Source organism: Cavenderia fasciculata (genome assembly GCF_000203815.1).
Source record: "Cavenderia fasciculata unplaced genomic scaffold Scf_EUAJFUG02HR96I-5, whole genome shotgun sequence".
Taxonomy (NCBI): Eukaryota; Evosea; class Eumycetozoa; order Acytosteliales; family Cavenderiaceae; genus Cavenderia; species Cavenderia fasciculata.
In genome coordinates this window covers 3,219,282-3,233,232 of record NW_004457624.1, presented here as the reverse complement: position 1 = coordinate 3,233,232, position 13,951 = coordinate 3,219,282, and the positions used below count along the sequence as shown (strand labels likewise).

The 13,951-nt window shown below is 35.8% G+C and overlaps 8 protein-coding genes across 8 annotated transcripts; 2 read left to right on the top strand and 6 right to left on the bottom strand.

The window, feature by feature from the left end:
* Positions 1–776: 776 nt before the first annotated feature.
* Positions 777–3,063, bottom strand: DFA_12295 (uncharacterized protein; the record flags this gene model as incomplete). The annotated part of the gene is made up of 2 exons (XM_004353889.1): positions 777–2,504; positions 2,605–3,063. 2 exons carry the CDS (start codon positions 3,061–3,063, stop codon positions 777–779), a joined length of 2,187 nt encoding a protein of 728 aa, XP_004353941.1.
* A 241-nt stretch (positions 3,064–3,304) lies between these two features.
* Positions 3,305–5,069, top strand: DFA_12294 (uncharacterized protein; the record flags this gene model as incomplete). Its single annotated transcript, XM_004353887.1, has 2 exons — positions 3,305–4,595; positions 4,675–5,069. 2 exons carry the CDS (start codon positions 3,305–3,307, stop codon positions 5,067–5,069), a joined length of 1,686 nt encoding a protein of 561 aa, XP_004353939.1.
* A 277-nt stretch (positions 5,070–5,346) lies between these two features.
* Positions 5,347–5,874, bottom strand: DFA_12293 (uncharacterized protein; the record flags this gene model as incomplete). The annotated part of the gene is made up of 2 exons (XM_004353885.1): positions 5,347–5,364; positions 5,506–5,874. The coding sequence occupies 2 exons, from the start codon at positions 5,872–5,874 to the stop codon at positions 5,347–5,349; spliced, it is 387 nt and encodes a 128-aa protein (XP_004353937.1).
* Positions 5,875–6,273: 399 nt separating this feature from the next.
* On the bottom strand, positions 6,274–6,396 carry DFA_12292 (uncharacterized protein; the record flags this gene model as incomplete). The annotated part of the gene is made up of 1 exon (XM_004353883.1): positions 6,274–6,396. The coding sequence occupies one exon, from the start codon at positions 6,394–6,396 to the stop codon at positions 6,274–6,276; it is 123 nt and encodes a 40-aa protein (XP_004353935.1).
* A 190-nt stretch (positions 6,397–6,586) lies between these two features.
* DFA_12291 (uncharacterized protein) lies at positions 6,587–7,866 on the bottom strand (the record flags this gene model as incomplete). Its single annotated transcript, XM_004353881.1, has 4 exons — positions 6,587–6,703; positions 6,869–7,033; positions 7,180–7,400; positions 7,500–7,866. 4 exons carry the CDS (start codon positions 7,864–7,866, stop codon positions 6,587–6,589), a joined length of 870 nt encoding a protein of 289 aa, XP_004353933.1.
* Positions 7,867–8,088: 222 nt separating this feature from the next.
* Positions 8,089–9,757, bottom strand: DFA_12290 (uncharacterized protein; the record flags this gene model as incomplete). The annotated part of the gene is made up of 2 exons (XM_004353879.1): positions 8,089–9,648; positions 9,707–9,757. The coding sequence occupies 2 exons, from the start codon at positions 9,755–9,757 to the stop codon at positions 8,089–8,091; spliced, it is 1,611 nt and encodes a 536-aa protein (XP_004353931.1).
* A 287-nt stretch (positions 9,758–10,044) lies between these two features.
* Positions 10,045–12,233, bottom strand: CRNKL1 (HAT repeat-containing protein; the record flags this gene model as incomplete). Its single annotated transcript, XM_004353877.1, has 3 exons — positions 10,045–11,091; positions 11,199–11,539; positions 11,612–12,233. The coding sequence occupies 3 exons, from the start codon at positions 12,231–12,233 to the stop codon at positions 10,045–10,047; spliced, it is 2,010 nt and encodes a 669-aa protein (XP_004353929.1).
* A 298-nt stretch (positions 12,234–12,531) lies between these two features.
* On the top strand, positions 12,532–13,908 carry elp4 (RNA polymerase II elongator complex subunit; the record flags this gene model as incomplete). The annotated part of the gene is made up of 2 exons (XM_004353875.1): positions 12,532–13,335; positions 13,426–13,908. The coding sequence occupies 2 exons, from the start codon at positions 12,532–12,534 to the stop codon at positions 13,906–13,908; spliced, it is 1,287 nt and encodes a 428-aa protein (XP_004353927.1).
* Between the last annotated feature and the right edge of the window lie 43 nt (positions 13,909–13,951).

Genomic DNA, 13,951 nt, shown 5'->3' with positions numbered 1-13,951 from the left:
AAATTCTTGTTATATAAATATTTATATTATATTCTAAATATATTTGGCGTGTGTCCAAGTTCCTGATATCTGACTATTACTACTAATGCTACTACTCTACTATACTACTATTTTACAAATATTTGGGTTGGAAGGGGAAGAAAACTCGACTGCTACTATTGTTGGTTTGTTGGAAGGGAAAGTGCACAATGAAGTTATAGCTTTTCCTTTTTGATTTAGTTCTTGTCTACTATCTATCTATCTCTAATCCTTTAAAAATATATATATATATAAATAAAAATGGTTAAACAACCAATTTACTTTCGTTAATGGTTGTGATGATGATGATGGTGTGAATATCTAGATACCCCCCTTTTTTTGTCACAGTGTTCTAACAAAAATGAAATCGCAACGGTGGTGATGATGATGAGGGTTATTATTATTATTCTATTATGATAATGATCAATCGTGTTGCGTCGTGAAAGTGTAACAATGTTTTGGTGACACCCTTCGAAGCATAATAATAAATCACTGTTTGATCAAGACCAACGGCTATGACCGCAGCCCTTTCCCAAAAAATTAAAATAAAATTTCATTGATCGAATGTCCAGATCTCGATCCGTACTATCAACTTCTTGATTTGCAAGATGTGTACCCCATAAAAGAAATCGACAGATCAAGTTCATACTCTCTCGATGTAAAACATAAATAAATATAAATACATATATATATATTTATTTTGTTTGTTTGTTTGGGTTTAATTTATTTATTAATTTATTTATATATAATGTTTTAAGTTATTTTTGGGAGTTTTGAGATGCCAACTTTTCTTGTTCTTCTTTGTCTGTTTCTTCAGCCCAATTTAACTTTGATATAGATGTTTTTGGTTCTACTACTTGAGTTGATTCTGTTGTTGTAGTAATCACTGGCTCTTCAATTTTAGCTGGTACTGCAGTTGGAGCTGGTTCGGTTGGTTGAGCAGTTGTTTCTACTACTACTGTCTCTGCTTCTGGTTGTTTCGAGTTGTTATAATCTACACGTTCAAATAATACAACAACTTCAACTAATTCAGTGTGAGGGAAGAGATCAAAAGCGATGGCTTTGACTGGACGGAAGGGGGTACCACGCATATTGTTGGTGATGGTTTTTGAGAGTTTGGCGGCATCTTGGATGAGTGAGTTTTGGTTACATGATACATAGACGAGACGCTTCATAGCCTCGAACCCACGGAGTGCCTTGATGACGTCGAGGTGGAGACCGCTACGGGGTGGATCGACAATACCGATAATGTCGCCGTCTTTGACAGTGTTGCCAAAGGTGTTGTGGATACGGCTGACGAGTCCGCTCATAGTGTCTTCGGCCTTGCCGACGAGATAGTCGACGTTGGTAATGTTGTTGTGTTGGGCGTTCTTGATGGCATCTTTGACAGCGTCGGGTGCGAGCTCGAGCCCGTAAATGTGACGGACGTTGCCAGAGACGCATTGGCCAATCGTGCCGGTGCCGCAGCACACGTCGAGTAGAACAGTGTCTTTGGCGCAGTCGGCCCACTCCAACACCTTGCTATACAACTTTTCGGTGGCAGCCGAGTTGACTTGGAAAAAGGCGTTGCTCGATACTTGGAACTCGTAGCCCAACAGCTTCTCGTGTACGTGGTCGGGTCCGTACACAGTCGTCACGGGGTGGTCGACCGGCGCGGCATTGCTCACACCGTCATAGTATTGTACTTGGAACGAGGTGACGTGTGCTTGGCTGTCGGCTGGCAGGTCTTTGAAATGTGCGGTCAACCCGTCGATCGTCTCCTTGACCACGTCGGCCGCCACACCCTGTGGACCGACCTGCACGGTGGCCATAGCTTCGCCCGTTGTAAAGTCACGCACCGTCAATTGACGCCAAAAGCCAGTATGCGTGGTCTTCTCGTATGGCTTGAGTGCACTGGCACGCACATATGTTTCGAGGTGTGCTCTAATCGCGTTGGAACGTGCCGAAATGATACGGCAGCCAGATGGGTCGCCCACCACCGTCACGCCATTAGCCGTACGGCCCAACGCAAACCCAACACACGGTGTGCCATCACTCAACAGCCCAATCGTGTACGAACACTTGTTACGGTATCCGTCGACCACCGGCGAGGCAACCACCTCTTCAAGTGGACAACATGGAGTATTCTTGGTAGCATTTTTCAACCAATCGGGGAACTTGCCCGTATTATTGTATCCACAATCCTTTTTAACAGCCGGTACAATATCTGCCAACACCTTGGTCACATACTTTTTCTTTCTTGCCAATTGTTCTTGGTAATCAACCGAATGCCATGGATTCACTACATCTTCAATCACCTTTAATTTCTCTGGTTCCTTATTTTGATTATTTTGATTATTTCTATTATTATTGTTATTATTATTATTATTATTATTATTATTATTTTTGTTGTTCTTTCCATCACCTTTTAAAATTACTTTAAGTATTCCTCCTTCACAATCTAATCCATTCAATTTTGTCATTACTTCTTCTTTTTTTTCTGGTCCCTAAAAAAGTAAAAGAAATATCCAAGTAAGTAATCTTTGAATGTAATAATATATATATATATATATATATATCTTTTTGTTTATATTTAGATTTACATACATCAACAACAATGATACCAAATTGTTCTTTAAATACCTTTTTACAGGTTATATATGTGATGTTATTCTTTGCCAAGAACTTTTTAAACTTATCAGTTGACATGAACTTTGGAAGATTGAATACAACCAATTTAATCTTTTCTCCAGCTACTCCAGTAGCAGTGGTAGCAGCGGTAGCAGTAGCATCTGCAGCGGTAGTAGTAACGTCGGTAGTAGTACTAGTAGTGGTAGCAGAGTTATCATCTTCAGTCTTGAAACGCTTGTTTTCATCACCTTCACCTGTTGAAACGACAGTGGTAGTACCGTCTACAGCTACAATGACTGGTGCTACAATGACTGCTTCATCAGTTGATGGTGTGGTTGTTGTAGTTGTTGCTTGTCCTTCGGCAACATCCTTATCTGTAGCAATTGACTCATCAATTGTACGTTTTAGATTCTTATCTTCTTTAATGATATCCATCTTTTCAAATAGTTGATATAATCTATCTACTATTACTATACTATACTATGTATTAATATATAAATGTATATAAATATATATATATAAGAGAGTTAGAGAAGAATGAACAAGAGAGAGGGAAAGGGGAGAACAACAAAAAGTGAAAAAAAACGAATAAACCGAGTAAGAGAGACAAGACAAATTATGTTCTTTTATTTCATTTGCATTCACATGTTTCATTCGCATATGATTGAATAATTCAATGACAGATACAGTATTATTATTATTACAAGAAACTATACAACTAGCAGAATCATGCAAAGATAGAGGAAATCAAGAATACTCTAAACAAAACTACAAGGAAGCTATTTCAAGTTACTCTAAAGGTGTTGTTGCAATTGGTGAATACCTTCAACAACATGTAGGAGGAGGAGGAGGAGTAGTTGTAGATGGAGAAAAGGAAGATGAGAATATGACAAGATTAAAGAAATTGGCAAGTCAATTGTACTGTAACCGTGCAGTATCTTGGTTGAATGCACCAGCACAATTAAAAAACTATCAGGAAGCATTGGATGATGCAAAGAAATCGATATCGTTTGACGACACATTTGCCAAAGCGTACTTGCGTATGGCAGAGAGTTTGATAGGACTCGATTGTTATAAAGAGGCAAAGGATGCATACTTGCAGTGCATCCGTCGTATTGCAGTCGACCCCAACGACAAGACTGCCAACGCACACAACACTCTATTGACACAGGCCACCAACGGACTCAACAACAGCAAGATGAAGATGTTTTACGAACCCATCCTCACAGAGAAACCCGACCACTATGGCAAGATCGAGTTGCGTTACACCGATGAGATTCGTCGCAAGTCTCTATTTGCAAGATGCGATGTTAAAAAGGGTGACGTTGTCTTTACTGACACGGATCTCTACGCCAATATCAAATCTCCATCTCTTGACATCAACACATACCAAAGATTATTTTGTGATCATTGTATGGGTCAGTTGCCAAAGGTCTCAGAGACAGAGACAGCAGAGAAGGTTGTATTATGTAAATATGGATGTACACGTATAATGATTGGTAGTAATACTGTAGATACAACCAAATATTGTAGTGAAAAGTGTAGAGATGACGCGTGGGACGAATACCATTGCCAAGAGTGCGGTAGTATGTCTCAACCACAGGCTGGCGAGTTGGACGTTGTCTCGAGGGTGCATGGGATCACCGAGTACAGAAAGATGGTCCATGGCGTGCCGACAGAGGCGTCGCTCCTTTTGGCCGAGCGTATCATCGCCATCATCTCGACCAAGCTAAAGAAGGGACATGTCAAGAACTGCAACTTGGCACTTGGCAAACTCCAACATCTCCGTCGCGACCCACTCATGCAAATTCAAAAAAGTTTTAATGGCAACAACTTGGAAGAGCTCCAAAACCAATACAAACCACTCCTCGCATTCCTCAAACAATCCTATGGCATTAAACTAACATCTCTAGATACCATTCAATATAAATCAGATAACAAAATTTTAATTGAAGAATTGGAAAAGTGTAAGAAGAAAAAAGAAACAAAAAAAAGAAAAGAAAAAAGAAATAATAATGTTCTAATTTATTTGTTTTGTTTATTTAGTGTTTAGTAATAAATTTTATGATGAAATATTAGGATTAATTAATTATAATTCAATATCAACATTTGTGTATGGAGAGGAGACAGTGATCAATACAGGTGCCAAAAACAAAAAGATGCAACCAAAACTAAGACAATATTGTTTGGGCAGTGCTTTGATTCCCATTTTTGCATGTCTCAATCATTCATGTGCTCCCAATATCGAGATGGGTCGAGAACAACGCGACGGCGTGACCAAGGCAATAGCAGTCATGATTGCCAAACAAGATATTAAAAAGGGTCAAGAGTTGTTAACCTCGTACATTGATGAAAGCAATCCATTCAAAGATAGACAATCCATTCTTTCTTCTCAATATGGTTTCACTTGCAATTGTAATAAATGTTCAAAACGTCGTTAATCCATCCCTACGTTTAAAAATTAAAGGAAAAAAAAGTAATATATAGTATATTTTAATTATTATTATTATTATTATTATTTATTTACAGCGTATTGTTATTCGTATTCAATTGATTGAAAAAAGATGATTGGAGTGGAAAAGTACTTAATGGAAATCTAAATAATCCTCTTATTGATTTGTTCTTTTTTTGTTATTTTTTCCATCCAACCATTATTATTGTAGTCCAAATTATCTATTTATATACATCCATCATGATATGATTTATCAATTTAATTAATTAATCAAATACTCTTCTCTTTAATTGATTATTTCTATCAAAGAATATCAAACTAGAGTCTACATTTTCATATGATATCTGATAGACGGAGAGAGAGAGAATAAAAAAGTCAATAAACTACAACATCAATCACTAGTGACAATATCATTAATGACTTACACTTTGATTATTATTATTCGATTTCTTTATAGTGTTAGTTTGTGTTGTTGCTACATCGGTCGTAATGATTGTATTTGTTGTTGGCGGCGCCGTAATTGAATCTTTTGACTTGATATTGTTCTTGTTTGTTATTGACTGTTGTTGTGATACATTACTAGTATTATTCTTTTGTTTTGGTTGTTGTTGTTCTATATTCTCCTTCTTTTCTACTACTATCTTGTTGGTATCAATGCTATTACTATTAGTGTCATTGCTGATCTTTGATGACGATGACATATCCTTTTGCAGGTTCCACCATTCTACGAGACCATAGGCAACCAATACTCCAACCAATCCAGATGCTTTAACAGCCTCGTTCTGTAACAACATGGTGATAGATAGTACCAATCAATCAATCAATCGTGATATTATATTATATTTTCTTCTTTTTCTATTTCTAGACTGTAATATTCTCTATCTTATCTATCCTTTACTCAATTGACAAACAGAGAGAAAAAAGAATAATGATGATAATCAACTAGTCTTGAGAGAGATAAAATAAAATAGAACAAAAAATAATATTTGCAGTCGCAGACTACACTCATCAGATCAAATTGTAGTAATATTAATATCGCCAAAAATACTATTTATAAACACCCCCCTCCCTACTAATACGATCTATAACACATGATCGTCAATCATCTATCCATCCATCCATGGTGTTGAATATGATGATGATGACAATTACTTTGCCGACAAAATAGTTAACTGAATAGAATCGAACGAACTTCAATCATCATCACGTTCACCATGTTTGCAATGTTCATAACGATCGTCATCCTGTGTTATCATTATCGTCTTTGCACATTCTGTATCAACATAGTTTCTTGTTCTCTTCTTGACCAAATCCATATTCAATATCATTGATCATCCATCAAGGATGATAGTTTGATTGAGATACTATTTAGTATCTTTGGGTATAAGTTTGTTGTTTAAGTTTTGTAATTCTTTATATATATATAATACGAGTTTTGTTGTTTGTTTGTTATTAAAAAGGTCTATTCTATCATTGATGTTATTATTATTATTGATCCAAAAAAGATTAGCATTCTTTGCCAACCTTTGCTTCGTAGTCTTGTACTTGTTGAATAGCTTCCTTTACTCTGTTGGTTCTCTCGACTGAATCCTTTCCGTAATCTGATGATGCTCTAGATTTATACTAATGTAATGAAGGTTGATGAAGTGAAGTGAAGTGATTAGTATTCATTCATGTGTCTCCATTCATTCATTGACACTCTAGTTCAATACTACTTCTGCAGCCTCTACATTGCTTGTATTGTATCTATGTGTTATGATGAATGGTTGTTGTTGTTGTTGTTCATACTTCTTTAAAGTTATGTAAACATTCCAAGTAATCGGTTCTATATGGTTCGCACAATTCGATTGATTGTTCGGTGATACAAGTAGTAAAATCAGACCATATTGGGAAGCATCTTCCTGATCCACCAAAAGCACCGTATCCTGACGACATCTCTCTCTTTATACTATACTATACTATATAACTACTAATACTACTACAATCAACTACACAAAGTGATCAATGAAAAGCATCTGAGGGCAAAAATTTGATTTTTTTTAATTTATTTCTTTATTTTGTCGAGGCTACTAGTATTGAGGATATCTCTTATTTAGTACATCGAATAATTGTTTATAGGTACATTCTTCAAAGGGTTGATTTTCAAGTCGTAGAGGGACAAAGGTAGGATCGATACGTTCTGCCATGTCACGTAGCTCAGAGTGTTTGATGAGTTTGACACCTTGCACTTCCTCCACTTGAAGTTTATAGGATTTGACGTCAATCGGTTGATCATAGGTCAACAAGTATACATCTGCTATTTCATTATCTAAATATTTTCCTATACACAACAAATAACAAGAGTTAGAAAGAGAGACAGAGATGATAGATAGATAGATAGATAGATAGATAGATAGATAGATTATATTATATATCATACCATTATGAAGTACAAATTTCTTTTTACTAGTAAAGAGGTATTCTAATTGTTCTTGATTGTTTAAATGTACACTCAACTCTTCGGATAGTTCTTTGATGGCACTATCTCGACTATTCATACCAGCTTCAATGTGACCGGCACAAGATATATCCCACATTGATGCAAATGACTCTTTGTTTGCAGCTCGTTGTTGAATCAATACGTCACCATTACAATCGACCAACCATACATGGATCACTTTATGCCATATCCCCAATCGATGTATTTCACTTCTTGGTAGACTAGTACCAGTTGGTGTACCATCTTCATTCATTACATCAATATATTCTATATGATTATTATTATTATTTGGTTGTTGTTCACTCATCTTTTTCTTTCTTTCTTTCTATCTATCTTTTCTTAAATATATATATTAAACAAATAATGTTGTCTATTAAAACAAGGAGATCAAGTGTCGTTCGTTAAGTGGAGTGGTAATAATAATAAGAAGATCCTTCTTAAACAAAAGAGAAGATATCTTCAAAGAATATAAGAATAAGAATAAGAATGCCAAACCCAAAAATAGATTTTCTTAATTTATTTTTTTTGTTTAAATTCTTAAAGAATAGAAAAAAGATTGAAATTGAATAGAATCATTACGATTGAATATACCGCCTTGTAAATCAGTCGAGAGGATTAATAGAGTGTCTGGTGATAATCTTCTGATTGCAAATACTCTTTTATCTAATGTGGTGATGGATGAAGAGGTGGTTCTTTTAAATCGGATCATCAATGTTTCAAGATGAACCAGTGTATCAAAATGGATGGGTATTGTTTTTTGGTGATTAATCACCGATACTACTAGATGCTTAATATTTGGTGGTCCACAACCTTGAATTGCTGCTAGTTGACTAGCACTAGGTTTCTCTGGATTAAAATTTCGATAGATTGATAGAGTATGAATACTAGGTGGCAGCGATTCAACTAGATAGTTTGATATAGTTGCAGATGTCAATGTTGGTGGATAATTTGGACACATGTTCATTGTCTGCAGTCCTGGTATAAACCCACACCGTAGTCTTGTTAGATTTGGTGGGTATGGTTGTGGTATTGGTACAGAGTATCCATCTGGAAGTTTGAGTACTTTTAACGACGATGGAAGTGGAGTTGGTAGCGGATGATTGAAATCACCAGACCGAATGACTAAATGTGTCAATGTCGATGGTAGTGAACCTGGAAGTAACTGTGGATTACCTGATTGGATTCTTAACTTGACCAATGATTCTGGTAACACACTTGGGTGGATAGTTGTATCTGTTAGGGGTCCAGACAACTTTAACGATATCAGTTTGGTTGGCAGAGGTGCATAGTCAGTTAGAGTAATAATAGATAAATTGAGCTTTAGTTTTTTGATGTAGGTTGGTAAGATCAATTGATGATAGTCTGTTTCTCTTTGATGGGGATCCAATGAAGAGACAGCCAGTCTCACAAGGTTGGGAAGGTTGATCTCCCAATTATGTTGTATCAATTTAAGTGTTTCAACGGGTACATATAGTGATTGTATTGATAATGGAAGGTATGGTTGGGTTGATGAGTCATTATTATTAATATTAATATTATAATTTTGACGAGATGGGAATATACCTTCATACTCTTCTAATCGTAATGTTGTGAGTGACATGGGTAGTGATACTATCGGTAGTTCATAATAGTTGGAGTTTCGGATAAACAACTTGTTTAGACTAGGAGGAAGCTCACCTCCAGGCAGTGTAAAAATAAGTTTTGTACAATCACCAATACGAAGTTGCTCCAATCCATCTGGTAATCTAGCCAAGTCTACCCTGACTTCTGATGGGTCGTCTATCAACAATCTCTTTAGACCTTGTGGCAATACATCTTTTGACCACACCATGCTATCGTCAGTGTCGTCAAAGCTTGTAAATTTGATCATATCTACTTGATCGTTGTTTGGACCAGTCTTGGTGTATCTAGTCACTTGGTCTATTTCCGAGCAATTGTCTTGTTGTTTTCCACGTATATGTATTTCAGTGATTGTACCATCATTACTGATGCTACTTTGGTTTGTCGTGATACCCCTTTCGAATGCAGCAATCATGAGTGTATGGCAAATAGACTCGTCAAGCAACTTGATCTTACCAATACTAGGTACCTTATATTTAAAAGGAGGGCATAGAAATGCACAGTTATAGCACACCTTATACAAATACCTTATTTGTTGTCCAAGTTGCAACAGTCTTTTGCAAGTCAACATGAAGCATATTCGATCTGCTGGATGCTCCAAATTTAATATAATCGATTTCAATACATAGTTTGGTATTACAAGTATTGTATTTGTATTTGTTATCATTATATATTTATATATCTTTGTTCAATGATGATAGTTTGTGATGATGATTTTTCAAGATTACAAAAAAAAAAGAAAAAAAGAAAAAGATAAATATTTTATAATAATTTCTTTTTGTTCCTCTTATTTATGTTATATTATTTTTTGATTGATTTTGATTTTGATTTATCTTTATCTTTTTTAATTTTATTTTTTGTTTTGTTAATTATCCATTTTTTGTTTTTTCCATTTTTGAGCCATCTCGAGGAATTTAAGATTAGGTTGAGCACTTTGTTCCTCGGGGAATACATAGTCATAATATTCTTCGACTGTTTCCTCGTCGAAATCATTCTTGACAATTCTTCTTTTGATGACCTTTTTGGGCATCTGTTTGTTGATGGCTTCTATTTGTTCAGTGTTGCCAAATTTGTTTTCAAAATGCTTCCAGTTTTCGAGCAGGATATAACGCTCTTCCTTTTCGGCGGCAGCACCCTTGAGAGCCTTGTTGGCCTCTGCAAATATATCACGAGCATTGTTTGGTTCTTGTGCGGCGGTGCACTCCATCTGAGCAAAGCTGATCCACACCTTGATGTGGTTGGTACGCTCCAACAGACGACGGTAGAGTGCACGGACGGCACCAAAGTCCTTTCGTTCGATTTCAAAGTCGATATAGTTCTTCCACACAATCTCTGGTGTTTCAAGCGACTCTTGTTGCACGGCAATCTCATAGATACCACGCACACGTTTAGTTTCACCCAACTCTGCCTCGAATTGCGCAAACTTGGACCAACTGTCGCAGCTGTCTGGGTAGAGATGGATGTATTTTTCATAGAGCTTTCTGACACGGTCAAAGCTACCCAACTTGATCTCGAGCTGAATGTACGTGTCCAACACCTTTTGCTTGGGTGCCAATCCCAACGCCTGTCCAAGAATCTGACGTGCACTTTGTAGTTGCAGTTGACGGATCTCGAAATTGGCATACATGATCCATATCTTGGAGAATGAAAACTGTTTGTGTGGGATGAGTTTGGTCACTGCCTGGTACACCTCTCGTGTCTTGTCAATGTCCTTGGCACCCAATTCTTCAAACAATGCATAATTGATCCACAAATAAATATACCGTCTCCAATACTTTTTCTCATACATTGGTGGTATGTTTGATATAGCTCTTTCATAAATCTCTCTTGTTCTCTCGACATCTCCATTATTTTCTTCTAATCTTGTATAATCAAACCATACATCATAATTTTTTGAATTTAATTTTATATCCTAAAAAGAGTAAAAATAGAAAAAGAAACAAATTAATTAATACATATTTTAAAATACTACATATATATCATATCTTATTTGTTTTTCTTTTTTTTTTGTTTACATACTTCTTCATATTGAAATCTTTTTTTACTTAATAAAATATCTTCAATACCTATACGATCACCATGTTGTTTTTCAAAGTTGGTAAATGTTTCAAATAATAATTGAGCTTTACTCTTTGGAATATGATCCAATGCATATTTGTAGATTAATCTAGCTCTTTCGACTTCCTTGTATCTCTCTTCAAACTTTGCAAATGATATAAATATAGATTCATCACATCCCTCATCACCAAGGAAATCAATTGCTCTTGAAAAGATTGATCTTGATTTGGTAACATCACCATGTTTTTCTTCAAACTTTGCATATTTTATCCATGTTTTTGTAAATGGATGTACAAGTATATCTAAAAATAAATAAACAAAACAAACAAACAAGTTATTAATTAATCATTTCATTTAGGTTTAGGGTTACTTACACTTTTCAAAAATATTTCTAGCATTTTCTAAAAGATTTAATCTAATTTCAAACTTTATATAAGAGTTCCATGCTTGTGGTTCAGGTTTCCATTGCATCCAACGATCGAAAACAGCTCTTGCACCTGGACTGTTACCCATCATATCTTCAAAGAATGAGTATTTGTACCATAGTTGGGGGACACGTGGTAGCAGTGCTACGGCACGATCCCATACATTACGAGCATGATTGATAAACTTGTTTCGCATCTCCATGTCGGCATAACGAAGCCACACTTGAACGTTGCGATGGTGTCTCTCTAGACAACGTTCATAGATTGAACGAGCACGGTCAAACTCTTTTTGTGATTCTTCCCAAGAAGCATACTTTTGAAAGACGACCATTGAAGTGGTTCTGATCAACGTCTCTTCATATCCCTTTCTCTTTCGTGTACGATATGCTTCTAGTTCATCTTGATCTGTGATATGTTGTTTTGGTGCCTTTGGTGTCTCTGTTGCTGCACCGTCCAATGCAACACGTAATATATGTTCCGAAGTAATCTGTATCGGTGCCGCCGACTTGTTCTTTACTTTAGTTACTTTACTTGGCATTGCATTTTGTGCACCATTATTTAGATTTGACATCTCTCTATTGATCACTCTATCTATCCTATCCTATCTATACTATCTATCTTTGATACTATATATACAAATAATAAATAAATTGATGATGAAAATGACAAAGATAAAGATAGATATCTTGCTTGAAGTGCTCAAACTCAGAGTGTGTCTATTTTCTCTTTTCTCTCATTTTTCAAAATTTCACAATGAGAGGAGGGTCTGAGAGGTGAGACAGAGACAAACGAATCATTTAACTTTAATTAAAGTATTTATTACTTACTTGTTTGTAGAGATAGATATATAGATATAGATATAGATAGAAATGTCAGTTAATAAACCAACTACATTCACTCGAAAACAACCTGCTGCTGCTGCTGGTGGACAGTCATCATCATCTTCACCAATTACACCATCGGCAAACAAGTTACCAGGAGGATGCAAGTTATCATTACAGAATGGTAACTTGCTGACTAGTACGGGATTAGGAGATTTAGATGATATCCTCGGCGGAGGTATTCCAATTGGTTCGATTCTCATGGTTGAAGAAGACATTAATTCAAGCTTTTACATGTTTCTACTCAAATATTTCCTCGCTGAAGGTATCACTCAACACCACGGTGTCTTTTTCTCATCGTTGATTGGACATGATGCATTTGACATTCTCAACAAACTGCCAGCACGTATGACTCGACAAGAAGAATTGGATGCCGATACAGAAGAACAAAGTAATCAACGTAAACAACATGGTGGTAGTGGTGGTAATAGCGGTAGCGATGACCTAAAGATAGCATGGAGATATCAAAACTACATAGATGCAGAGAATGCTAAAAAGGCAAGCGGTGCAACACAACAACAAAACCAATCGTCACCGTTCTGTCATGCATACGACTTTACAAGAAAGATGAATATCCAATCAATCGATCCTAACCATCTACACACACTATCGTACACGAGTCAGACACAGTCCGAGTCATCATCACCATACCGTAGTCTCTATATGGAACTACAACAACTCGTTCAAAAATACAATCAAAGTGCCTCTCAAGGTGGTCCTATCAACGAATCAACTAAAATATTAAGATTGGCATTACAATCTTTTGCTTCTCCTTTATGGTCAAATGATGAGGTAAACAAATATAAGCATACATATAATCAATTTGAATATTAATATTAATATTTATTAATTCTATTTATTTATTTATTTTTATATATTTAGGAAGGAGTAATAGAATTTTTACATTCACTTAAAGGATTATTAAGATCATCAGTTTCAGTTTGTGTGATTACAGTACCAACTTATATTTATAGTGAATCTTTTGTTAAAAAGATTAGTCATATGTGCGATACGGTGGTATCGATCAACTCGTTTAGTGGAATGGGATCGACACCAGAAGCATTCCAAGAGTATTTGGGAATGTTTACCGTTAAAAAGATTGCTAGATTAAATACACTTGCTCCATCATTCAATCCAGACATGTTGTCATTTGTTTTCAAGATGCGTAGAAGAACAATGGCCATTGAAAAGATTTCTTTGCAACCTGAATTTAGCAGATCTGGTGATTCATCTTCCTCGGATCAACAAGATAAAACTAAATCTAAAAAGGAGGATATAGTTAGTAAAATGAAATCTGGTAGTGGTTTATTATGTGGTGCTGGTGGTCCTAAATCACAAATTGGTTCTTCACCTTTAGATTTTTAAATCAAAATCAAACAAACAAACAAATAATAATAAACAAACTTGT